The sequence below is a fragment of the Lycorma delicatula genome, chromosome 4 (assembly GCF_047948215.1).
Source record: "Lycorma delicatula isolate Av1 chromosome 4, ASM4794821v1, whole genome shotgun sequence".
NCBI lineage: Eukaryota > Metazoa > Arthropoda > Insecta > Hemiptera > Fulgoridae > Lycorma > Lycorma delicatula.
Window position 1 is genome coordinate 43,445,311 of NC_134458.1, and position 26,438 is coordinate 43,471,748.

General features: G+C 27.0%; 1 protein-coding gene across 1 annotated transcript in view; it reads left to right on the forward strand.

Moving 5' to 3' along the window:
- Positions 1 to 25,934, forward strand: part of sea (mitochondrial citrate transporter scheggia) — a 33,714-nt gene extending 7,780 nt beyond the window's left edge. Inside the window, exons 2-5 of the mRNA XM_075362812.1 lie at positions 12,580 to 12,790; positions 15,614 to 15,837; positions 17,874 to 18,168; positions 19,347 to 25,934. Of these exons, the coding sequence (XP_075218927.1) occupies positions 12,580 to 12,790; positions 15,614 to 15,837; positions 17,874 to 18,168; positions 19,347 to 19,455 (839 nt within the window). The 3' untranslated portion in view covers positions 19,456 to 25,934. The remainder of the gene's footprint in view (positions 1 to 12,579; positions 12,791 to 15,613; positions 15,838 to 17,873; positions 18,169 to 19,346) is intronic.
- Positions 25,935 to 26,438: the final 504 nt, after the last annotated feature.

Below are 26,438 nucleotides of genomic sequence, written 5' to 3' on the forward strand. Positions count from 1 at the left end.
TTTTAAAAAATGAAAATCTTTAATTATATGTGCATAACAACTGTCAAAAGATTATAAATAGATACAAAGAAAACAAATAAATTTCAGTAAGTAATAAAAACAAATTAGTAAATGACAGTAGTAATATGCCATTAAAAAACTTCCTTCTGAATTTTTAAAACAAAACAACAAACCGAAAATAAGTAAATGTATATAAAATACAATGTAATTGTGGTCAGTCTATGTAAAAGAAAAAGGTTAGCTTACAATATAAGCAAAAAGTTAAATATATGAATATCATGTTAAAATTTGTTGTTTTAACTTGGACTATCCATTGCTGAATTGAATTAATTTTATAATAAATTTAATTTTGGTTTTCAGTTTTTTGTTTTATATGCTTATTTATAAGCATAACATTTTTTTAGGTTGTCGCAGGTTTTTCTTTCCCTTTATCAATTAATTTATACCGTATGTAGTCTTTTTTACAGTTTTATTTTGTATTTATATTTATTTAAATATAGATAGCAAAGTTTATATATGAGTTGTAATTTGTTTTATGGTTCTACATTTCTCCTTCCTATTTTTACTATTATAAATAGTAAATAAAAAACATTGTGTGATAAAAATTCTATCTAAAGATGTTCATGGACTACTAGTTTGTTCCCTTAAAGTAAAATGAGCATTCTTCATTTTGATGAGATCGCCCTGATTCTGCTGTTGTTTCCCTAATGTTGTCTGTGCCTGATCATTCTTATGAGAATGGTCATATAATGAGCTTATCCTATATGCTACAGGAGGTAGTAATGAATCATTCCTTGTAAATGTTGAAATATAAGTGATAACCAAGTGCTCTGTTATAGAAGATTCAGATCAGTAGGAACATCATAGATGTAGTGTTTTGATTTAAAACACTGTATCTGTGTAGCCTGTTTCTACACCATTGGTGATTAAAAATTGTAAATGCTAAGTAATCATTTCATTGTTACAGTTGACTATTGGACTCATTTTATGATTTGTTAATTGAATAATCTGTGAATAGGGCTTACCAGTGTAATTAATGATGTACTGTATATAATTGATTTGTTAATATTATTGTGTATTATAGTTGTTTGTTACTGTATGAATGAAACTCTGATATTTATTTTCTTTCTTAATTTTTTCAGCTATATGTGTAATCAGTGGTAACTGCTCCTTCACACTTGTTTTATCTGTTGAAATATTTTAATGGTACTTTCTATCAAAATATCTGCTTTTTTAAAAATGACTGGTTTTCAGCTTGATTTTATTTATTTTGGCTTGCGTAGTAACCAGTTTTTTCACTTTAGCTATAAAAACTATTAATTTATTTTTATTTTTTCATGTTATATTTATTTGATTAATTTATAGAAGTTAAGATTTCCACATTTTATTACTACCTTAACTATTTTTCAGTATTATTGTTACAGTTTGATCAATTAATTATTATTTTCATGCATTAAACATAAAATCTATTATAATGTGGTTGAAGGTGCTGTGATTTTCACTTGCTTTTGGTTTCTGTTTATTTGATTAATATGTTTGTCTGAAGCAAGTTAACATCCAATTGTTTGTTGGAAAAAAGGGGAAATGAAGATTTTTTCTTCTGTTACTTTTATATTCAATATTAGTATATATGCATTTCCTTAGAAAAAAATAATACGCTGTTAAAAATCTAACCCAGTGAATAGAAGATTAAAGACAGCTTGTAAAATAGAGAATTAATGCGTTTCCATGTATTACTTAATTTTTTTTATATTATTACCATTCTTTAATTTGTATTTAAATTGAGTTAAACAGTTTTTAAAAATGCTAATAATCTTTAAAAACAATGAATGTATTTTTAGTTTTATTTTTATGTGTACTTTTCTATTAACCAGATATTGTTCTGCAACCCTAGTTCAAGAGATTTTTATTTTCAAAAGAAATAGGTGTAAATAGAGGTAAACATTTACACACTGAAAATTTTATCAATATTCTCTGTTTAATATATATATATATATATATATATATTTGTTAAATACCAAAAACTGCAATTAGTTTACTTCTTTCATTATTTTGTTAATGGTTAATTTGAAATTTAATTTGGAATGTAGGCAGCATAACTGCAGTGGTGGTAGGTAATCTGACGTAAGTCACTATTCACTCTCAAATAAAACCAGTACTTTCTTGCCATACTTTCTAGAAAAGTTAAAACACTTGAAAATAGATGTAAACCATCCCATCAGATTTCATTGATTAGATTTTCTATTTTGAATTTTTTAAATCTGTTCATAATTGCTCTGTTATGACAGTCTTGAACATAAGGCCATCTAATTGAATAAATTTTCATTTTAAATTATTGCATTGACTAGAATTACATTAATGAAGTTTGAAGCTGATCGCTTTTCTGTATAACTAGATTTTTTAACATTATGATCTTAAAAACTGAGTTGGTAAGAGTACTGGATTGAGCATGCCCACTTGTTGCTGAATACTCATATGCTCTTCTGCATCCACAATCTTCAGTACATTCTCTCTATATTAAAGTATACAATGAAAAAGTATAATAATCCATAACTGAAAATACATGTTACTAGCACATATGATGCAGTAAAAAATTAATATGTATTTTTTTAATATGTGAGCATATAGCAATATCATTTGAGTGAATTCATAAGCAGAAATAAATACAGTATGTTTTTAAAAACAAATTTTTATTTTAAATTTGTATAAATTTATGATTTTATTTATTTATTCAGTATTTATAAACCCTGGTATTTATTATGACAATGCAAATAAATAAAAAAGCAGACATAAAAGTCATTCAATGATAAATTCAGAAGTGTTTAGAATTAATTAATATTTAAAAATTATATATTTATTAATCATATGTATTATTTACAAATACTTGAAATAATATAGCATAACTAAATTGTATTAAAAAAAAATTAGTTTCTATTTAAAAGCGGTACTCATGTTGCATCACTATAAGTGATGTAAAAGTGTGACATGCAAGTCTGTAGTATTTAATGTTTAGTCTGTAGTAGACCAGAATTCTCCATTTGGTAACTGAACTGTATATATTATTAAATGTAGCATTTAATTTGTATAAAAGCTTTGAGAATATTAAAGAATAAGGGGAATGAAAGCAGATGTAATCTTAAGCACTGAAATAATTTTTCATTGTAGATAATTTCATTATGTAGTATCAATTGGCAGCATCTGTTTTATGGTTACATTGAATGTGTACAAGTGATAAATATGTAAATAGTATTCTATTTAAAAAATATTTCACTACACACAAAGTAAATATTTATTCTATTATACACTATGCCAGTGGTAATGATTAATCTATTTATGTTACGCTTTTTAATTTCAAGCACTTTTTATCTATTCAAGTAAATTACTATGTATAATTTTTATCAGGTGTGATTTTTTTTGCACGGGTTTGAGCTTTAATCTGATAAAACCTATTTATAATTGATTTTTTTTTTTTAAATTAACTCTAAGATCCACCTAATTGTTAGTTCATAACAAATTTTTGAAGCTTACATAAATTGCTTAACTTAAGAAGGTCTACATTAATAACTGAATTAAAACCATTAACAGTTTTGGAGTTAGACCAGCTGTTTGCTGGTGTTTACATTAGAAAAAGTTTAATCGTTTATTGTAAATGATATTTCAAAAAAAAAATTGTAATCATTTTGATAGATATCTGTCATGCTGTTTGAGAGTAAAGAATTGTGGTAATAAAGCTAAGATTATCAATATTTGGTGTCATTCTTTAATAAAGAATAAGTATATAGATTTAGATGATTAAAAATTCCCAAATGCCATAACATATCAATACCACCATTAATATACGACTAAAAATAATATCATGGAATGCTAATATTCCTTGATCAGTTATTTGCCAATATAGGCATTTCAGTGAGTACTGCTGGGACACAGAAAGAGAGACAGACCCAGTGTTTGTTGAAAATATAAAATTGGAAGTACAATGGAAAGGAAATAAACTGACTGTGATTCATGGCTGAATCACAGAAAGAGATGGCATGTAGAATGTGAGAAATAATCTGTTGTGTAGTAGTGACTAGAAAAAAACTGAAAGAATTTTGTCAAAAGTTTCTTTCATATTTATTAAATATTTTTGAGAAAAATCCTGTTATACTTCTACAGTGAATTAATAAAATAAATGTTTGCATAAGACATGCAAATTTGCGTGATAATCTAAATTAAAAGTATTCTTTACAAAATCAGTGTAACATAAATATATATAAAATTATAGTGGTATGAGGGAAAACCCAGCTGTTGGTAACAAATATCATTTTAGATACAGGTGAGTTTAAACAATTTTTGCCTAAATCTCAAATTAAAAAATGTCCCTGTGGTTAATAAAATGCCTATCGTAATAATAACTAAATTTATTGTAAACTGAGCCATATTCAAGTACACTTAGTCTGATTTTATCTGAAAAATACAATAAGATTACTCTTAGTAAGAAAAAACGTATTATGTAATAAATTACATCTGTAATTATGAACTTATTACATAAAAAATTACTAATCAATTTCCTAATTACGATCAGTTTGCAAATGTGTCCTCACAAGCTTCAATATCACCAATTATCAAATGTATCTAACACAGTATTTCTATTTAATTGAGTAAAATGGAAATTTACTCCATTAAATTTTCATGTTATCCTTATATATTTGTGTTATTAAATTTTCATGTTATCCTTATATGTTTGCATTTAGACTTAATAAATTGTCAGGATGACATCTTTCATGGGATGTTTCCTATATCCTGGCTACTGTGTAGTGTACTGCCCCAAAATGTAGTTTTCTTTTAAGTGTTATAGAAAATTCTCATACATTTATTTAAATTAATGATTACCACTTTGTCAATATTTTCTTATTTCTCATAAGATCATCAAATTGTATGTAAAAGAAAATTAAGTCTTTTTGATGTATAAATTCTATATGTTTTCAGCTTGTTGTCCATTCTTTTTTTCTAGTGCATCAAATCATTATGTGTTTTTTTTTTTATAATAATGTTATAAATAGGGACCGGACTATATGCATTTGCATATTAAGCCCATTCTCACTGGTTATTGCATATTTTCCTTAAAATCTAGTGATGATGTATATTTTCACTATATTTACAATATTTTTCGGTAAGGTACCTTGTTAATAAATGAAATCTTAAGTTGTAGCCACCCAAACCCATTAGCCGCACAGCTCTTTGAACGCACTTTAGCAGCTGCGGAACAGTACCTCTGATTGTTTATGTTTACAAAAGTAACAAAATGTTAAACAATTGTTAATTATCGAATTTATCCATATGTTATTCAACTACTTACTAACTGTATGCTGATTTTGAAATTAAAAAAAACTAAAAGTTACTATTTTTTTATTATTTAAAGTTGCATATTTTGACACTTTTCATGCATATTTTAAGCATTTTTCATGCGTATTTCAAGCCTTTTATGTTGCATATAATCCAGTCTCTAGTTAGAAAAGTGCTTAAAATGTTGGTACATTCTATACGAAAACAAGAAAGTTAAGATATGAGGTGTAACAAACTAGTGTAAAGCAGTCCAGCACTACCATTCACAGGTTAAGCAATTTTTGGTTTTTTATGCATGGAAAGCGCAAAAGTTAATTGCTTGTTTTTCCACGTGAAAAGTAAAAATTGATCAAAGATGTGCAATACCAGTTACATTTTAATGTCAATAGTTGTGTACTATTTGCCGCCCCTTTATTTGTGATAAATTTATTAATTAAAATTCATTCTATCCTGATATATTTAAGTTACTTATGAGTCTGTCTGAACTTAAACACATGTATCCAATTCCTAACTGAATAAAACTGTATCAGATATCTTGGAAATATCCATATTATCATAAAGATTCTTCATTCACAATTTAGAATTTTTTGTGTTTGAAATAGAACCAGTATTGATTTTAAATTTAAATAATCTTGTGGTTGTGTAGAATATTGAATCGGTTACCTAAGAATTAAGTTACCAAGAATATAATGTGTCAGAATATAAGATGTAGCTGATGTTTAGTAGTTGCCCTTTTTAGAGGCAGATAGATCAGAGCCCACTTGGATTAATTGTATTATAACATGAAAATGTACTCAAAACTGTGTTGAGCAGCATTCTGTAGTTGGATTTAAATTAACAACATATCCAGGCATGGCAATGAAGAATTTAATATACGACAGGTAACCATGAACAATGTCACAGTTGCTTGTGGGCCGTGAATCAACAAAGCTATACTATATTTTACCTTAGTACTATCCTCATATAAACAAACTTAACTCAAGGAAGTACTCGATCATCTAGAAAAAAAATGATTCCCACTAAATGCAATACACACATTGTTTATGCTGTATGATTATAGCTATTTATATAATAATTTTGATAGCACTAGTTCTGCATCCAGAAAGGGAGTATACTGCACACACTGCACATACCACACTTATTTGCTATTTGAGTAGCCAATTAGAAAATATGACTGGAATTTATGAAGGAATCAGTCAGCAATGAATATTTTAAGTTCTGTTATAAACAAGGAAAAAAGGGTTTGTTTCAAGAATGCATTGTACATGTATTGAATTCTAAATCTAGCATGCATTGTACATATATTGTATTCTAAATCTAGCATTGATTTAGTCTGTTATTTAAAAGTGCATTTTGTTTCCCTAAAATTTTAATTAGAATATAAATTGAAGTAAGCTAGCATATGCATTTGTAGTGTTAGCTTATGTTTTGAATTTGCACTAGTTAGCTTTTTTTGTGAAATATTTATGTTTATACTATAAAATAATTTTACTATTATGGAATGTATAATTAATACCATTCCATAAAATGTTCATTATTTAATGTGATTATTCTTTCTTTTTCATTTAAAGATGAATGGTGCTTTAATCTCATTATTACAAATTAAATATAAGTCAAGAGTTTATCAGTTATTCAATTTTATCTATTTTTATTATTTATGCCCTTCAACCAATATTTATACCCTGCTTTTTACTAATTATAGACTTAATTTTTTAACATTTATTTATCAGGTTTCTTCTTTTTTAACAGTTTTTTTTTTTCATCTTTTTATGTACGATGATCGTTTTTATATTATTTTGGAACAAAAGTGTAGTTGACAAGTTGCTTAATTTTAATATTCAGGTCTGAAGGTCAAGGATTTAAATCTCAGCCTTGTCTTCGCACATTTTGATAACAGATGCATGTGATGTCATAATGATTTTGTTTTTATGTCGCTGATTTCTATATTTGTTAACTTATAAATAGCAACAGTAACCAGTAATTCATCCAAAGAGTTGTTTCAACATTGTTTAACTTCTATGTTCTGTGGGAAATAGTTTATTTATTATTTATGATTGGCCATTGGCATTTTATCTACAGGTACAAGAGTCAACATATTTCACCTTTTGTATCAGTTTACCCATTTTTTTAAAAATATAGCAAGATGTAATTACACCTTGGTGTTAAAAGATGTATCTAGCCATGAAATTATTGCTAAAAATAATGAAAATCTTTTACATAGAATAAAAATAAGTTAAATTTATACAATAACAAAAAAGTTGTTTCTGCAAGTCCACTGTTATGTTTTTCTGATTAGTCGAGCAATATAATATGATTTACAGCTAAACTGCTATTTATTATTTATTCTATAATGAGTTTATGTTTTATCTGTACCAGCAAATGTTATTGTTGTGATTTTCCTCAGGTTGTGTTCATGTCTTTACAACCAAGTGAAATTTAATCCTTGTCTCATTAGTTGTTGTTTATTTCCTAATCTATTTCATTGTCTTCATTTACAGTTTTCATTTATTTAAACTGATTTTGATGAACATTAGTAATTATTTGATCATTTCATTTTTTATACAGTTCAGTTTTGGTTTATTTAGTCGTCTGGACCAAATTGTACTGTTTGGATTGTTGTTTGTTACATTGTTAAATAACCGTTTTAAGTAAATGCTATCAGGGTTTCAGAAAATTTTGTATTTGAAAGTTACAAAGGCCAGTAATGTTAATGTTTGTACAAAAAACTTCTTCTCTAAAGAATCAGTAATATAAAAATTGTATTAGATCAATAACTGTAATGGGGAACACACATCTTGTTAGATTAAATGTTTTTAATTAGATTTTATAAATAACTTTCTGATGAAGGAGCAGTCTTTATGTGGTGATAGACGCGGATAAAGAACCATAGCTGTAGGTGAAAAAAAATTTTTGTTAAGTAATTACAATAAAGTTTAACACACAAAATAAACAGTAAAAATAACTCAATAGTGTTGCAGATACACAATTCTTGTCAATTATCATACCATTATAATTAATCATAAATTGCCTAAATAATAAAAAACATTTTTTAGTATATTTAAAAAATTTTTATCTTCCCCAGTTATTTTATATTTAAATGCAAATTATTAAAAATGATATGTTTGCTCTTCTATATGAATCATCAAATATTAATTTGTTTTCTTATAATGTATGTCATTTCTACCTCTGGAGATCTTTCATCTTATTAAGATCCTGTTTTATTGTCAAAAGAATGCAACATGCATAAAGAGTACATTTTCTGAAACCTGCCTTCAACTAATAATTTTTTGTAAAGATTTTAATTAATTCTTAACAAAATTTTTCTTTATTACCTTCTTTTCTAAAATAAATTATTTTTAGAAGTTCCCCTCATATTTCTATCTTGTAAATAAGTAAAAAAAAATTTTCATAATAAATAATAGTTAAATATGGTAATAAATTAAATAAATCAGAATTTTTTTTTTAATTTACAACATTAAGCTTATTGTCCTGGACAGAAAACTTGAGTCTCCAATTCAATCCATAGGTAGATAACATCAAGGATTCACTGGCTGTACAGGTCATGACTTGCTAAGCATGAACTTACCATGGTCAGACATATAGCCAGAAAATTGAAAATGGAAGAAAAGGATCAACGATAATGAAAAGGGATTGCATGCTAAGAAAGAATGATTTATCTTAAAATGGTCTCACCTAGATAGCACATGCCCATCCTTTGTTCCTCAGAAATGTGAAGCACTTTTATCCAGCTGCAAGCAGCTCATTACTTATTAGTAATTTTTGGAGAGACATTAGTTCAGAATTCATTGTATGGTACAGTGAAATTCACAAAGTTGGATACCCTATCATTGTCCTGTGCAAAAGAAAATGTAGAATTTGGCTGCTAAATTGAAAGTATCCTCAGGTGTTGCACAAAAAATCTTTCTCATTCTTAGAAATTCTAATTTTCTATATTTATTTGTATTATAATATTCATATAACTTTAAATTTAATCATTTTATAAGTGAAATATTTTTTTTACACATTTATTTAAGTTTCAAGCTTGCCTGCCATATGACATGAATGATGCATACATTCTTAAAATGATTATGATCCTAAATGTTAATACATTTTAAGATTAATAATACTTTCTACTAATGCATACAATTTTATAAATATTGTCCTGTTTTATACTTCCAAATAATAGTACTGTACAGATTCTTAGAATTCACTAGCATTTCATTTGAATCAAGTCAATTACTATTTTTCTGAAAACTTTCCTGTGGTGTATAAATACTGTGGAGTGCCATAGATTAATAGTGTATTAATAAATAAATATAAAAATTATAGATTCCATTTACCAACCAGTGTAATTAATTATTCTGTCCTAGCACTTTCGGAAGTTATTTTTCCGTCTTCAGGAATATCTGATAAATTTGTATGTAAGTATTCACTTTGCATATTAATTTGATGTAGTTTAAACTGATTGTATACTAGACATAACAGTTGAGACGCTTTTATTGACTAGACGTACAAATGTATGACTTGTTTTATAACTTGACAATCGATTGTTATATTTATGGAAATTTTATTTTTATTTTGAACTACATCAAATTAATATGTGAAGTGAATACTTATATACAAGTTTATCAGATGTTCCAGAAGATGGTAAAATAACTTTCGAAAGTGTTAGGACATAATAATTAATTACATTGGTTGGTAAGTGGAATTTATATATCTTTACGTTATATATACCAACAGGCCATGCTAAATAAAATTATAATAAATAAATACAGGAAATTTATTTTTTAATTTATATATATACATACACATATACACATATAATTATTATTATTTATGTATACTCTTAAATTTACTTTACATATAGTGATGTATCAAGAGATATTTTACCAGTTATTTTGGTCATAGACATGTGTCCTTGATAAGTTTTTACTGTCTGTCATGTAATAAAATGCCTTTCTTTTATTAATTTTGATCCAATTATAATATAAAATCAGTTAAATATACTTGCATGTTATTATATTTTGATTTTGGAATTTTTGTTTTTAAAATAAAACAATTGTGTAGTTTTTAACAACCCCTGTGATTAAAATTTTATTCTATTTTACTGATTTAATGCACGTCCTTTTAGTTTGATTTGTTAAGCTGATATGTTGTAATTCATTATTTATTATGTTGTCTTAAAGTGAATATTTAAATTTTGAGTATATTTGGCAGCTCAGAAGGCAATAAAATATGCTGTCAGCCTTTTTCTGTATTATTAATAGAAAAAGCATAATTTTATTTGCTTGCATTGTAGACTATGTATTCAACTGTATTACTGTACTACTGTATTCTTGTCAGGAACCACATTTTTAATTTCAATGGTTAAAATCATCCTTGGTTGACCAGACTTCTCTTGCTATACAGATTATGACAGAGGTTATTCTAATATTCATAATATATAAAAAATCTAAAACGTATATGTAGAAAATTTTGGAGAATGCCCAATATTGTAGATGTAATGTGCTTGTGAACATATAAGGATAATTTTATTTTTTGAATGATGAATGGTATCTTATATTATTGTGGTAGTTATCACATATTGATGCTATTCAGTTATTTGCCAATTTATAAATTCTATGGTTTTAAATTTTAAAAACTATAGAGCATGTATCTTGTAACTTTTTTGTATCCAAATCTATATTCTAGTGATATTTATATTTCTAACATTTTACTGCCATTAAGGTTTCTTTTAACTGTTGGAGTCATACATATTTTTACCATAAAAGAAGTTTTTTTTTTATTGTAAGCATGGTAATTTTCTACTTCGACAATTGCTTGATTTGTGACTCAAACTACCTACCCTTCTTCGTTTCTATTTTCGTTGTTTCTGTAGTCATCCTGTTCATTTCACCCTCTGACTTTACTTTTTTCGCAAATCATCTTAAACTGGCTTTCTTATATGTGCTGTTTATTCCTCACACACATCTTTTACAAGTAAACTGCCTTGAGTTTCAATCATTCTTTTACACTCTTAACTCCTTTTGCTGTCCTTATAACCAAATCCCTCATTTTACTGTTACACAGCCTTTTCACTGTTTTACTTCACTGATTTACTTAGGCTTTGCAAGGCCGACTTTCATTTCTGTGTAGAATTAGTGATTCTATAATGGTCTTAAATTTGTGTTTACTTTTTATCTGACTGTTTATATTCTTAGTATAAATTATATATATATATATTTTTTTTTAACTTAGATTATCTTTTTTTTATAATTAACAAATCTAAAATTAGAAGGTTGATTATGGATCAGTTAACAGTTATTATATGTAAACTATTTGTTATAGGCTCTTGTATTACATCTGTTGTAACTTGTGTACTTTTTTTTAATTAAAAATTAGTGAGAAACAATATAATATATTGAGAATGTAATATATAATGAGAATCAGAATATATATTCTGATTTGTAATAAACAGTTATACAGATAATAGTCTATTATTTATTTATAATAAGTTTAAATATGAATTATTTATTTAATAACTGTGTTTTGTAATCTGGAATTAGAAGGTAAATTGAGCATCCAGTTCATTGAAGTTTAACTGTCGATAATAAAAAAAATAAGCTAAGAACTATTTTATAATTATGACTTTAATGGTGTTTTCTGTGCTCCAGGCATAAGAGATTGATTGAGTATCCTGTAATTGCTATGCGTATTATTTAATTGTAACTATTTCTGTCAATTCATTATCTACATGTACTTTGTAAGTCAGCAGCAGGCTTGTTACATGGTAATGATTGTCTAGTATATGAAGAACATTACCTAAAACTGATTGTGTTAACTGCATGTGTGTAATATTTACTTTTATTTTATTTTAGTAAATATTATTTAAATACAATATAAAAAGATATACACTCTGTTTAAAGCGATCTGTAATAAGATTCTAGATTACAGAATTTTTAGTTAAATATTTAATATAATATAATTTATTTAAAGTTTCTATTAACGGGTAAATATTATTAAAATGATATGAGAACAATTTTACTTTTGAGGAAAATCCTGAAAATGTCATTAGTATTTTATAAAGTTGTAACAATGCAATCTCAATTAATATATGTGATTATGAAAATAATATAAAAAATAATTCTAAAAAAATTTAATTTGATGACCAGGCCCTGTGTAATTAACAGTAAATTCCATTTTATTGTATTCTGCCCTTTTGTACAAAAATAGTTGGTTTAAAATATTAATTTTTTTTGTGGTGTTTTTGTTTAGGTGGAATAACTGGTGGTATTGAAATATGCATAACATATCCTACAGAATATGTCAAAACACAGCTACAGCTCGATGAAAAATCTGGTGCATCAAAACAGTATACTGGAATTGGTGATTGTGTTAAGAAAACTGTTAAAAGCCATGGATTCTTTGGATTATACCGTGGCCTTAGTGTACTTTTGTATGGTTCTATTCCAAAATCAGCAGTTAGGTGTGCTTATTTGTATTCTTATTTATTTCTAATATTGTCGATCATCTCCTGACGCTTTTAATTTGTGAAATGCCTTTAAGAATTCAATTCTTTTTAATGCAATATCAGGTTTTTCCATAAGGGAATATCGACCATCTTTCATTTTTTTTATAACAAAAAACCAATTTTTTTAAAAACAAATGGTAGTAGATGATAGATTTACATCCAGTTTTTCCCGTATTTCCTCTCTGAGCTTCTAAATGGTAGGGATTTCATTCCAATCGTAGCAGATATATGATTCAACACAATACATGATGGTTGAAATCATTCAGTAACAGATTTGCATTTTGTGGCTTATTTTTCCCTAGCATTTCAAGCTGAACACAACTGTTACTTTCACACTCCTTAGCTGTCCTACATAACCTTTGTACTGACCTCAACCAATGCCATATGCTTCAGCAGTGAGTTCTTGAACTTTATCAAAGTTAATTGCACTACAGAATTCAGTCAGATAGCTTTTGAAAAAATTTGTTTATGTTGTAGATTATATTTCCAGAACTACTCTTAATTGTACAACCATGTTGACTAGAAAACAAAGGTGTTTCCATCTCATTCATACACTTAAGATAGTCACAGAAAAATTACGAAAAACAAAAAATCTTGATAAAAAAACATAAATTAACATACTATTCTAAACTGTCTAACATAATGCGGCACTGTTATATAAACTTGCTAAGAAACTGACGTGAACTGAACGTATGGAAATAAAAAAAACCAAGTAATTTATCAGATATCACAGCTGAGGACTTAATGAACCCATCAGACTGAATAATGATGTTGCAATTAATTTATACTAATATACGATGACATCATAATATGAGAAGAACATAAAGAAATAGCAACAATAACATGAGTTCTGTACGTTATTAGTCATTCTACTATAACATTTGCTGTTGCATAACAGTCTCTTATCCATGAAGAGGGACATAAATTTAATTCTACTAGGCATACATCAGTATTCAAATAATAATTAAATAAGAAAACAACTGTGTTTCTTAACAGCTTCATTATTTTTTATTTAGTAATAAATAATTTATTATTTTATATTTATTTAATAATTTCATTATTTGTTTTATAAACCTAAAGTAAGACCCTTTTTCATTTCATGCATGACTTGAAATGTACATATAGTTGTAATAATATATTTATTTATGTATAATGTAATTAACATAAATATTGATTAACACATGTAATGGTGTAAAGGATTTATGAATAGAACACAAACAGAAGGTATTACATAGTTGAGACTATACTGCTCGCTGAGATGGCTTCTTCAGTCCGTCATATATTGCCACATTTTTAAATTGATTTTTATGATCTTGTATATGATCATCATGAAATGCAAATGTTTATTAATTTATACTGTACAGATATAAATTCTACAAAATTAATGCCTGATATTAGTGGAAATTTATTTTTTCTTTACCTAATGTTAATTGAAATGTGATGGTTTTACTTGAAACAACCTGTACACTTAAATAATAGTAGTTTTGGGCTGAATCTTAATTTTGGGCAGAAACAATGTTTAATCTATCTCAAAAAGTAGAAAATTTTTATCTCTTATCAGTTTTGATTTTATAGTAGTAACTTAAAGTTGACATTTCCAAAAAAAGTACAAAAAATTGTGAGTTTTCTGCTTTTCACACCCCTAATTTTCAAATGAATAAAGGTAACTAAAATCTGCTAAATCCAGTTAGCAAAAAAATAATTGCAGTTTCCAATAATACCTTCATTTTTATTGTGCGTTCTTTTTAAATGAGATACAATAGTTTAAACACAAATGCCATCTTTGACTGCGACCAGTATAAGTGTAAATTAATTGCTGAATTCATATAGTGCCAGATTTTCTCAATGTTTGTTGACTGAATCATGATAATTTTCAAGATGGGATTTTTCTTATCATTACGCTTGTACAACTGGGCTGAATGCTTGTTCTCTAGTTAACTACAATGTTAAACCTGATAATGTTTCATTAAAATTTTATCAGTTCTTCCATATATGGCAGGGAAAAGTTAATGGTTTGGAGACTTTCAGAAGCCTTTTCCAAGCCTTATATTAACTGTCTTCTTTCTATCAATATTTATATAACACAACTTCCAATTCCTTAGTTGTAGTAATCATTACAGGTACTTTCCTTTCTCAGATGTTCTCCAAGTTACCTTTAATTTTATTATATTTTATTTATAATTAATGTTAAAGGGCTGAAAGCCATAAATTGTTGTGTTTGCTATAATTTCATAACTATAGCCAATAGTTAAGATGTCATTGATTTAAGTTTATGGACATATCTCCCTGTACCATACATAGATACCAATATTAGTGCCCTTTAATATTTTTTTAATGCATACAATGAATATGCTGTTGTTTGTTGAATTCCTGAACCATATCTATTTTATTGATTTGCAAAAGGCTTGAATCTTCATCCTACAAAATAGTTTTTGGCATTAATATATATATATATATATATTTTTTAGAACTAATTGTTTTTGATAATAATGGGTATTTGAATTTTGTTTCTGCCACTATTTAAATTAAATTCACTGATCTCTTTGTCATCCAAACCTGTAGTATTTACTTATTTCTTGTTTAGTTTCCTCTAATTTGGTTTTACACCTATTACATTTGTAGTTGTTCATATTCATATTTCTTTTCGACCATCCTGATCATGCAATTAATACTCAAGTATGTTGTTAGTAGAAAATTGATTTGTGCCATTTTTGTGTTCTGTTGCATGTCCTAATAAAACCAGATTGGAAACAATAATATCTTAATTTATTACTTCAGGTTTGGTGCTTTTGAATCATTTAAAAAGCAAGCAGTGGATGAACGAGGTAACCTAAGTCCGCAAATGAGAGTGGCATGTGGTCTCGGTGCTGGTATTTGTGAAGCTATATTTGCTGTAACACCTATGGAAACGGTGAAAGTAAAGTTTATTAATGACCAACGTTCTGGTAATCCAAAATATAAAGGATTTTTTCATGGTGTTGGTTGTATTGTAAAGGAACAAGGTGAGTAATACTGCCAGTTGATAATTAGATTTCTGTATTACTAACTTAATTTTTTTTAAGTCACATATGAATAAGATATAAAATAAAGTTATGTTCAACATTATTATACTTTCTAACAGTGTTATGGACATAATACAACAGAGACATGATCATGGGAAACCAGTGTAAGAACCTGTGTAGTCATGATTGAATTCATTTCTTTAAATTGCACATTAAAGTAAAAATATTAAAATTAATTATATACTGTGTCACTAAAGTAAAACCACTCCAAAATAATCAAACCACTCTTTTTTATTTAGAAATGCACTGTATGTATTTTGATATTTTTAATAAATTTAATTTTTATTCATAATTAAAAAAAAGTTGTGTTAGTCTACAAAAGTTCATGTAGCATTAGATATTTTTAGTTTTTTTGTTCTTCAAATAAGTCTTAAAAAATGTATTTAAAAATTATTAAAAAAAATTGTTTAAAAATGACTTTAAACCTCTATTTTACTTCAATGAAGTAACATAACTTTTATAAGAAAATATTCTCAATTTATTATTAGATTGAAAAAAAAAAATTAGTTACACCTAAAACTACTGGATGTACAAAAGAGAATATCAGGGTTTTAATTTGTTGTAATATCTCTTGGATTAGGTATACAGTGTTGAGTTAAGACTAGAATCAAAGAGCAAAAAGAACAATTTAATTATGCGCATGCCCATAGATTGATTCCTTATATTTCCACTTGATAATGTCACTAGCAGCGATTGCAGCTGCTGAACAGAAATCCTTCTGTGTTTTGCAGTTTGTTAAACGTAAATTTGTAGTTACAGTTCAGCGTTCATTCTGTTGAAAGTTTAATTGTGATCCTCAAAGTAACAATAACATTCGTCAATGGCATAATCGGTTTGAAATGACCAGATGTCTGTGTAAAGGGAAGAACACAGGACAGCCGAGGGTGGCTGAAAAAATTGTTAAACTTGTTAGGAGTTTTTCTTACATAGTCGTAAAAAATTTGTTAGGAAGGTCAGTAGCAAACTAGCAATGATGCCAGTAATGACAGTGTAAAAATATAAAGAAAAAATTGTTACATGTGCATCCATACCATTTATGACTGTTAAAAACACTGAAGCCTACCAAGTAGCCTATTGTGCTTGCTGACTTTGCAATCAAAATGCTGCAGAATAAAGATGATAGCTTTCTTGATCGTATTGAGATTTAGTGATTTATTTTAGTCAATAGTTCATCTTAATGGAAAAGTTAACACACAGTGTTCATATCTGGAGGGTCAGTAAATTCCCATGAACTTTAACAATGTGAAAGGGACTCCCCAAAATTAGACTTTTTCTGTGCAATATCTAGACATCAAGTTTATGGTCAGCTCTTTTTTGTTGTGTAACCAGGAGTTGCTTATTTGCATATGCTGTGTACATGGCTTTTTCCTTAACTGCGAGATGAACCAGAGAATTTTATTTGGCAACAAGATGGTGTGCCTGCTGATTGGCAAAACTCTATATGGGATTGGCTGAATGACATTTTTCCCAACTGCTGAATCAGTTGGCATGGACCAGATATCAAGCATGTGTGTGGTGGTTACCAAGGTCAGTCAGTCTGACTCATGTAATTTTTTTCTTTTGGGGTTTTATAAAGGATTTTGTGTATATGCCTCCACTGTCTACTGATCTACCCAATTCGAGACAGAGAATTGAAGCAGCTGTCAGTTCCATTACTCCAGACATACTGGTTAAAGTAGGGGACAAACTCTCCTATCAGGTGGATTTGTATTGCATGAAAAAAGGTGTTCACATGGAACACTTTTTGGGAAAAGCTGTAAAAGTTACTTTTTCATTTTATTTGTAATTCATTACTTTAAATCAAAGTTTAGAGCTATTAAATAGCTTTAAAACCCAGATATTCTTTTTTTGTACACCTGTAACTTTTTACAAGTTTAGCATTTAAGCCTTGACAAGCTCTCTCCATTACATATTACACTTCTCTTATAAAGTTATGAATAACGTTCATTTAACTAATTTTTTTCTTTTATTTTTAGGATTCCGAGGTGTTTATCAAGGTTTGACTGCCACAATATTAAAACAGGGTAGTAATCAGGCCATTAGATTTTTTGTTATGGAGACATGTAAAGATTACTACCGTGGTGGTGATCCTTCTAAACCAGTACCTAAGTTAGTTGTTGGTGCATTTGGAGCCGTTGCTGGAGCTGCTTCTGTGTTTGGTAATACACCTATTGATGTTGTTAAGACAAGAATGCAGGGACTGGAAGCATCAAAATATGCAAACACAATGGATTGCTTCTTGAAGATATGGAAGAATGAGGGACCTACAGCGTAAGTATATAAAAATTTACTTCCAAATTTCTAATTTAGGTTATAAAATTTACTAAATATTAATAAAAATTGAAAATTTTATTTACCAAGAACAACTGTTACTAGATTATAGGAAACCTAGCCATAAAGATCATTATTTCTATCACATTTCATACATACCATTTTGTTTATGCTTAACATGATAAAAATGTTTTGTTTAATTTTTTCAGAGAAATGCATTTATATGTAATGTCAATATGTATGCATATTTGTTGATCATGGAATAGAAAGGAAAATCATGTAAATAAACAATATTTCAGAATGTCATTTAAGCAATCATTTTTTTCCTACTTTTTAAGAGATCCTAATGATACACTAGGCTGTAATGTTTTTGTTTGCTTTCTTCACAAAAAAGCATCATGTTTCAAAAAGAATGAAAGACAAAACATGTTGCATTAAAGTAGAATTGACATTTTTTCAATACAGAGTTGGCCAGAAATTCTCTGATTTTAATGTGGCAGAATATTTTGGGGGTATTCTGAAGGTATTTGTAGAGTCAAGAACAAAATGAAAGTGAATATTCCTTAATTTTGCTAGTTCATTCATCTTGAAAGTATAATAAGTGACTTGTAATTTTATACCAACATGTTTCAGATATTGTTAGAACCTATCCCAAAGATTAATGACTGCAAGGAGAACCATTAGAGTACTAGAAGACATATTGATTATTGATTTTTCATACAAACTTATCAGTGTATAAGCTCATTTTAACGGTTTTGCAGTTTTTAAAATAATTCAATGTTCCACAAATTCTAAGCAGATGGTAATTTCCCAACATGTATAGATGTACAAACTTTACAATTTACACAAACACTGTAAATTTTAATGACATGGTTGTAATTGTAATGAAATATCAGATCCATGTTTCACAAGAAATTACCATCTTTCTTAAAAAGGTGGTAAGTTTCTTAAAGAACTATTATCGTAGTTACTCAGATGGAGTGGTTCTGTATTTTAATACTTATCTTTATTGTATATTTATGTATACTTGCAGAATTTTTTATCACAACATATCTATAAATTTGATTTTACTTCTTAATTCTGAATTTAATTTTATAGATTATTTATTTTTTTAAATATTTAGATACACCTGTTTATTTTTCATTGTTACACTAATAATTAATTGTTTATTTTTTCAGGTTCTACAAAGGAACAGTACCTAGACTGAGTAGAGTGTGTCTGGACGTCGCAATTACATTCATGATATATGATTCCTTCATGGAGTTATTTAACAAAGTCTGGCCTTAAGTTTATTTATTGAAGGATGGTGTCAAATGCTTTGCACTTAGTACAAAGCACAATTAACATTAGCTAGTTTTTATATTTTAAAAGTATATATATTTTTCATACCATAATATCTAAGAAAAAAAAGAGATATTTCTGTGTATTTTTATATCATTGAAATTTTACTTAACAATATTTTGATATAATGAAATGCTATTGTAATTCCATAACTGCATTTATTAAAACTTAGCATCATATTTATATGATGCCTATTTACCTTTTATACATAACATTCCATGAATGTGATTTTTATCATACAATTTTATTTAAAACTGATATAATATTTTATCAGTGTAATTAATTTTGACCAAGCATTTACTTTTTTATAATATGACATAATTTTATTTATTTGATATTTACATAAAAATACTAAAAGTTCTTATTTATAGTTTCTTAATTTTACAAATAGGTTATAGTAAATGGATTTAATAATTCATTGTTAGTAAAAAATTGAGATTTTTTAACCTACTGATAGGTTTTTCAGTTGGTTAATGTTTTGTGCAATATACTTTGAGAATCAAATTATTTTTAATTTTTAGTATCATATTCAACCACCTGTTGTATAATGATGTAGTTGTGGTCCTAAAAAAATAAAATTATGTAAAACTAAAATAAGAAAATGTAAATTAGCAAATAAAAGTGGTATTTTTTAAAAATGCCATGTTTCTAACGGGGAAAAGATCATCAATGAGATGATTCTTGATGCAGCAGAAAGGGGTCAACGTGAAACATATCCAACTCATTTTGTCTTATTTGATGAATTATGTTTATTAACATAATAAAATAGTGATTTCTTGCCCTTTGCCTTCACTTTTGTTGGTACTGTAATATCTTAATAAGAACAAAAAAAATTATTACCATGTAATGCTTAAATTAAAATAATCTCAGTTACATGTACTACAGCAATTAATTTATTGTCAGAGTGTACTGAAAAGAACATGTGTTCCATACTGAATTGTATTGAATTTAAGGATTAGTTAATCTCAGTTGGAATATGTTCCAAAAAAATTGTTTTTTTTTAAATTATAATATAAAAATTCAGTGATTCTGAAAAAATTCTGTTTATATTTATATGTATAAAATATTATTTTACTGAAATTAATCTTTAAGATTCATATTATTCCTATGTATTGTTAAATTATGTTTTATATAAATATATATATATACACGCAGAAGCCCCTAAATAACCCAATCAAGTAAAATTCCATCGTTGTCCAGATTATCAAGAGTTCAACTTAAAGGTACAGAATACACAGTATATTGAGGTGAGTTTTGGAAGTCAAAATAAGTGCTGAAACTTTCTTTTAGTATACAAACAACACTTTTATTACTGTATTGATATTTACATTTTAAAAATGGATTTTTATTATTGTATCTTTAAAAATTCAGCAATTTTGTCTGTTTCATTGAAGTTAGTGATGTTTCTACTCCGTCTTTTCGTATTTCAGCCAATAAAAGTAGTTTATGCAGTGGAATGTTGCCCTCTGTTGCCCACTGAATACAAGAGTTAAAACATTTTACTGCTTCTTCATGCTTTATGCTTTTCACTCCCACTTCAATTTCATCAACATCATCATTTTCAATGTTTTCATTTAACCCTTGTCATACTGCTTCAATAATGTCATTGATTTAAGTCAGACACATTCTTTCACATCTACATTAATCTGGTTCATATTATCTTCTTTTGTTATTTCCAGTTGTAGTCACTTCTACTACACTTTTTATTCATTTACTTAGACTAGTGCTTACATTTTCATTATCTTTCATCATAGAATGTAAATGTTTTTTTTCCATAATCCTCGAATTAAAGCCTTGTCGATGGAATCCCAAGCAGCAGCAGCAAGAGAAATTACAATATTTTTCAGATTATTTTTTTTTTAAGCAAGCTATTATGTTATCATTTTGAGAAATAACTGAAAGTAAGTCTTTTCTGTATTTAATTTTAATCAATTGGATCTTGTTTTGCTCCATTGGTTGTAAGATGCCTGTGCAGTTTGGTGGCAAGAACGTAATTATTATTTTTCCATCTTAACTATTCAATGTCCAGATGTCCTGGACAGTTATTAATTAACAACAGAGCTATCTCTTCTAAGTTTATGGATTTCAAATGTAATTTTTCTCAGGCAGCACCAAAAGATCGTGAAAAAGTGTATTAACAAGATGTGAAGTTAACATTCGACTAAGCAGTTACCTAATCTCTATATTCGACTGGCAATAAAAGATTTTTAAACACCCATCGAAAACCTAGTCAAAAAATCAGTATAAAGAGGGCATGTTAAACACACAGCAAACATACTGCTTCTTATAGATTTGGAAAATACCAAATGTAAACTTAATTTTTTTTTGCATTTTCTCGTTAACAGTTTCTTTGAATATAAAACAAAAGAGTATCTTCTTCATCTTAAAAAATTAATTAAAAATCTCTGCTGAATATAAAAGGTTTTAATATATAATTTATCATCAAGTTAAATTTAGAATATATAAAATATTTATGTAATGTTTAAAGTTCATTAAAACTATGAATATGAAAATCAAAGAAGTAAAATTTTTCTTTATAAGATTAAAAATATTCTGATAAAACTTAAATATTTTATGCATTTTTTTCGAGTGGATGACTGATTTTGATAGTGATGTTTATAACAGGACAACAATGGTTCCACATTTTTTTTATTTTTTTTCATTGTAAAAAAAGTTTGTAGTTAGTAATATATTTCTTAATGCTCCAGTAACCTTATGAACTTATTACCTTATTTGCATCAGATTGTTTAATAATAAAGAATATTGCAAATGATGAAAAATTACTCTAGTTTTTAACAGACTTTTTATTGGTAATGTTTCTTCATTTCCACCATTTTTGGACCGGTTTTCAGTTTGAATATTTATTAATCCATCATTAGACAGTGATTCAGAACAAGATATTATATAATGTTTGGAAAAATACCTTTTCATGTTTACATATTCGTAAATGGATAAACATTGTATTTATTCGTAATAAATGTTTATATGAAAATGCACATACTGTACATTTTTACCACCGTTATCAATGGTTATTTGAAAGGAATTAACATAATAAATATATGCAGTATAGTAATGTGGTTTAATCTTCAGAAGAATAAGTCATTCAGAATTAAAATGATGATAGAAAATTGAGGCACCCCCTGTCTTGCAGATTATAATCTTTTTAAAGCAAGTTGTTAAATTAGCTACTCAGATTGTTCTCTTTTTAGTGGATTTCCAAAGAATTTGTAAAAGTCTTTACTGCACCTGGTCAGATTTTCTAAGGAAGTGTCACATGGGGGGGACCAACTTTTCTTTACATTTTGGAGCCTCCTGAATACAATTCTGCAATGATTATTTATATATATATATGTATGTATGTACCTATAAGAGTTCTTCGTCCACTACCAGACGCAAATCTTAAATGATTTTGACAAAACTTGGTGGAGTGATGTAAAACTATTGGGAATAAAGCCCTATTCATTTTCATGCAAATCGGTTCCCAGGAACCAGAGGTAGATCCAAAAAACTTGATTTTTGGGTACATTTTCAGCTTTTTTCATTCTACTGGGTACAATTTTTTACCAACTCTGATGAAAATTTGTAGGATGATGTAAACCTAGTAGAAATACCCTATTGATTTTCAAGCAAATTTGTTCTCAAGAACTGGAGTTAGCAAAAAACGGGGTTTTTCAAAAATCATTACAGCAGTACAACATCCCTTTCTGGCACACTTACTGTGACATAGTTTTTTTTATTTCTGTTCTTGATGAATAATTGAGAATTAAGATTCTCATAACTGAAGAAAAATTTTAGAACTGCTTATTACAATCTATTAGACAGAGTTTATATTGTTTTTATGGATGAAAACTTAAAAAAAAAATATATATATATATATATATATACACACAACAAATAAAAATATTTAAAAAATAAGAAAATGGTGTTAATTGGTGGGAAAGTTAAATATAAATTAAGAAATATTTTAAAATATAAATGTAAGATATATATTACTTCTTAATGTAGTCATAATAAAAGTAGTTGAAAAAAATTATTTACACTAGCAATGGTTTTATTTTAAATCAAATATAAAAAAAGTTCTAAACTTTATTCTCTAATTTGATCACTGTTCATGAAAAGTTTGAGAAACAGAAATATATTGAAATGGCTTACTGTTTTATCAGAAAAAAAAATTATAAATTTTAATTGTACTTTTTACTTTTAAGTTCAATTGTGGTAACATATTTTATGGAAAACTCTAGTCTTAAGTTTTGTTTTGGTATAATATACATATGTGTTGCTACTCCTAATATGTATTTTGTGTTAGAGCTACTAAGTACAAAATGATTTTTATTTATTTTTGGAAAATTCATTTTATTGTGGTGCTTTTTATATATTATAGATATTTTTAAAACTTGCTGTAGTAAGCTAAGTAATGTGTGAATGGGAAATATAGTTTATTTATTACTTGCATACATTTTAATCATGCATGATGATCGGCCTTTGAAACATTACAGTTGCCTTCTTTACTTATTTTCATAGAGAGAAAAGTTACAGATAGTGACTGCATGTATTAGCTTCCTTTTCCATAATCTTTTCCTTTAAGTAAGAATATATTAATAGCGATGTTTAAATTGACAGTCTGTCAGATGTTAGGTTCAAATTAAGTAGTAGAATAATGTGTGGTTGTTATAATAATTTTTTCTTTAGTTCTATACAAATATTATTTTAGATAAACCTGATGCCTTTTAATAAAAAAATAACTTTTCTTTAATATAATTTAATACTAACTCTTAATTCAAAGTAAATACATGAAAGAAGCTATCTTTTTGAAAATCATATTGAGAAGATATGTATCACCATTCTGTACATACTGTTGTGTTCTAAAGAGCAAAAGCATTCCAATTTTTTATACTATTTATTATGATCCTTTTAACTTATCATTTATCCTGTGCTTAAGTTGAGATCTTCCCGGATTTTGTGACAAACTTTTTAAGTAACTTCAGAAAAAATTGTAATATGCAGTTAAATCTAGTTAATTATCACACCCTAAAAAATGCCTTTATCAGAATCTGGCACATCCTAAGAACATCTTTCTCAATAGCTATTTTTTACTACTCTGTAATCATCGATATCATCCAGTTGAAAAACAGTATGATAGTCACTTTCACAATTTTGGAGCTTCATGTTTAGAAAAGGCCATAGAATTCCAATGCTTCACTGTACATATAACAGTTTGTTTTCATTTTCAAAGAAATTACAGCCTATGAAATCTTAAATGAATCTTGTTTAAACGTTTTACTCTCAGGTATTTACTAATCTTTTTAAATTTCTTTAAGTGAGAACAAATTGTTATATATTCCTTACCTAGCGATCTCCTGAACAGTATACTGTAAAAATTAAGAAAATTTTTGTACATCGTATAATTAATTTAAGTTTGTTTTTTTTTTAATTATAATTATACATTCAGGCTTGCAAATTGTAGAAAAATGTACTAGTAATAATGTGGTACTGTGTTCCTAATTTTTTAGCATTTTATTATTTCTTTTGTTATATTTTAATTAAATCTAGAAATGTTTTGCTCTCAACTAGTAATTGTCATAAAGGTAGACATTTGATAGGTTAATTTTATTTATGTAATTTATAATATTTATTTTACATAGTACATAAATATTTTTCTTTTAAATAATAATTTATTGTGATCAATTAAACATGTACTCTTATTTTAATATTAATATTTTTAATATGAATAGTATAACTACATTTTTATATGAACCAACATTGCAATTTTTACCTTTAACAAACTGACAGTGTAGAAATAAGCATTTTCTTTAGACAACAGGATTACGTTTTGCAAAGTTTATGCCGATAGAACTCCTTTTTTTTGGGAGGAAAGACCTAATGTAGGTATTAATTTTAAATTATAGATTAAATGAGTGTTTGTTCTGTATTGAAACTATTCTGTTTTATTCATTAAGAAAACAAACTGATTTTTCTAAACAGATTTTTTTCATTAAAATTATGATAATGCTAGATTTTTTAATGATTATATTTTACTCTGAACTTAGTTACTGTCTGTTGTTAGATTTTCTTCTAGTTAACTGCATCATCATGTATGATAATGTAATCTAATGCATTGTATGATATATATTTATATTTGTATGTGTGTGTGTGTGTGTGTGTGTGTGTGTGTGTTCACTTTAATAGTTAAAATGTTTATAGATTTTATATAATATTGGTGTGGTGGTAATATGGTAATGGATGTTTGTACATTTTGTAAAAAAAAAATAAATAAAAAACTAATGAATAAAAATAAGAATAATATATAATTATGTATATTTATAATATGTAGATGCAGTATGATATTTATTAGGTTGAAAATCTACAGTTAACACAAAATATTTTGTGGCTAATATCTCTATTGTTAATAAAAAAATAATTTTAAACATTTGGTTTACTGTTTGTTTTTAAATACATTTTTACCCTGCCAGTGTTCAATTCACTGATTAAAACCTGTAGGACACTCCATTTCTTGTGTTTTCACTCAATTACATTTTATGGTTATCATTCAGTAAGAATGATAGATATTCTGCAAAACGTAATTGTATACAAATTTTATAAATTGTGACTATGAATTATGTATCTGAACACGCTTATATAGTCTCATTATCTTTCTTGAGAATACTTTTTAAGTTTTAAATACATCATATAGTGTAGCAGTGTTATGAGACTGTACTGTTCCTAACAGATGGGGTGCTATGCTTGCAATGACTTTATTTAGTGTTTTACATGAAATTAGTACAGAATGTTTGATTCTTAGTTAATATTTCAGTCACTGGAATGAAATAATGAAAGCATTATTTTTTTTTAATAATAATAACTTAGTTATAACCCACTTAGTGTGTTTTTTCTCTAGTTTTAACTGCTATGTACTGTTATTTATACTAAAA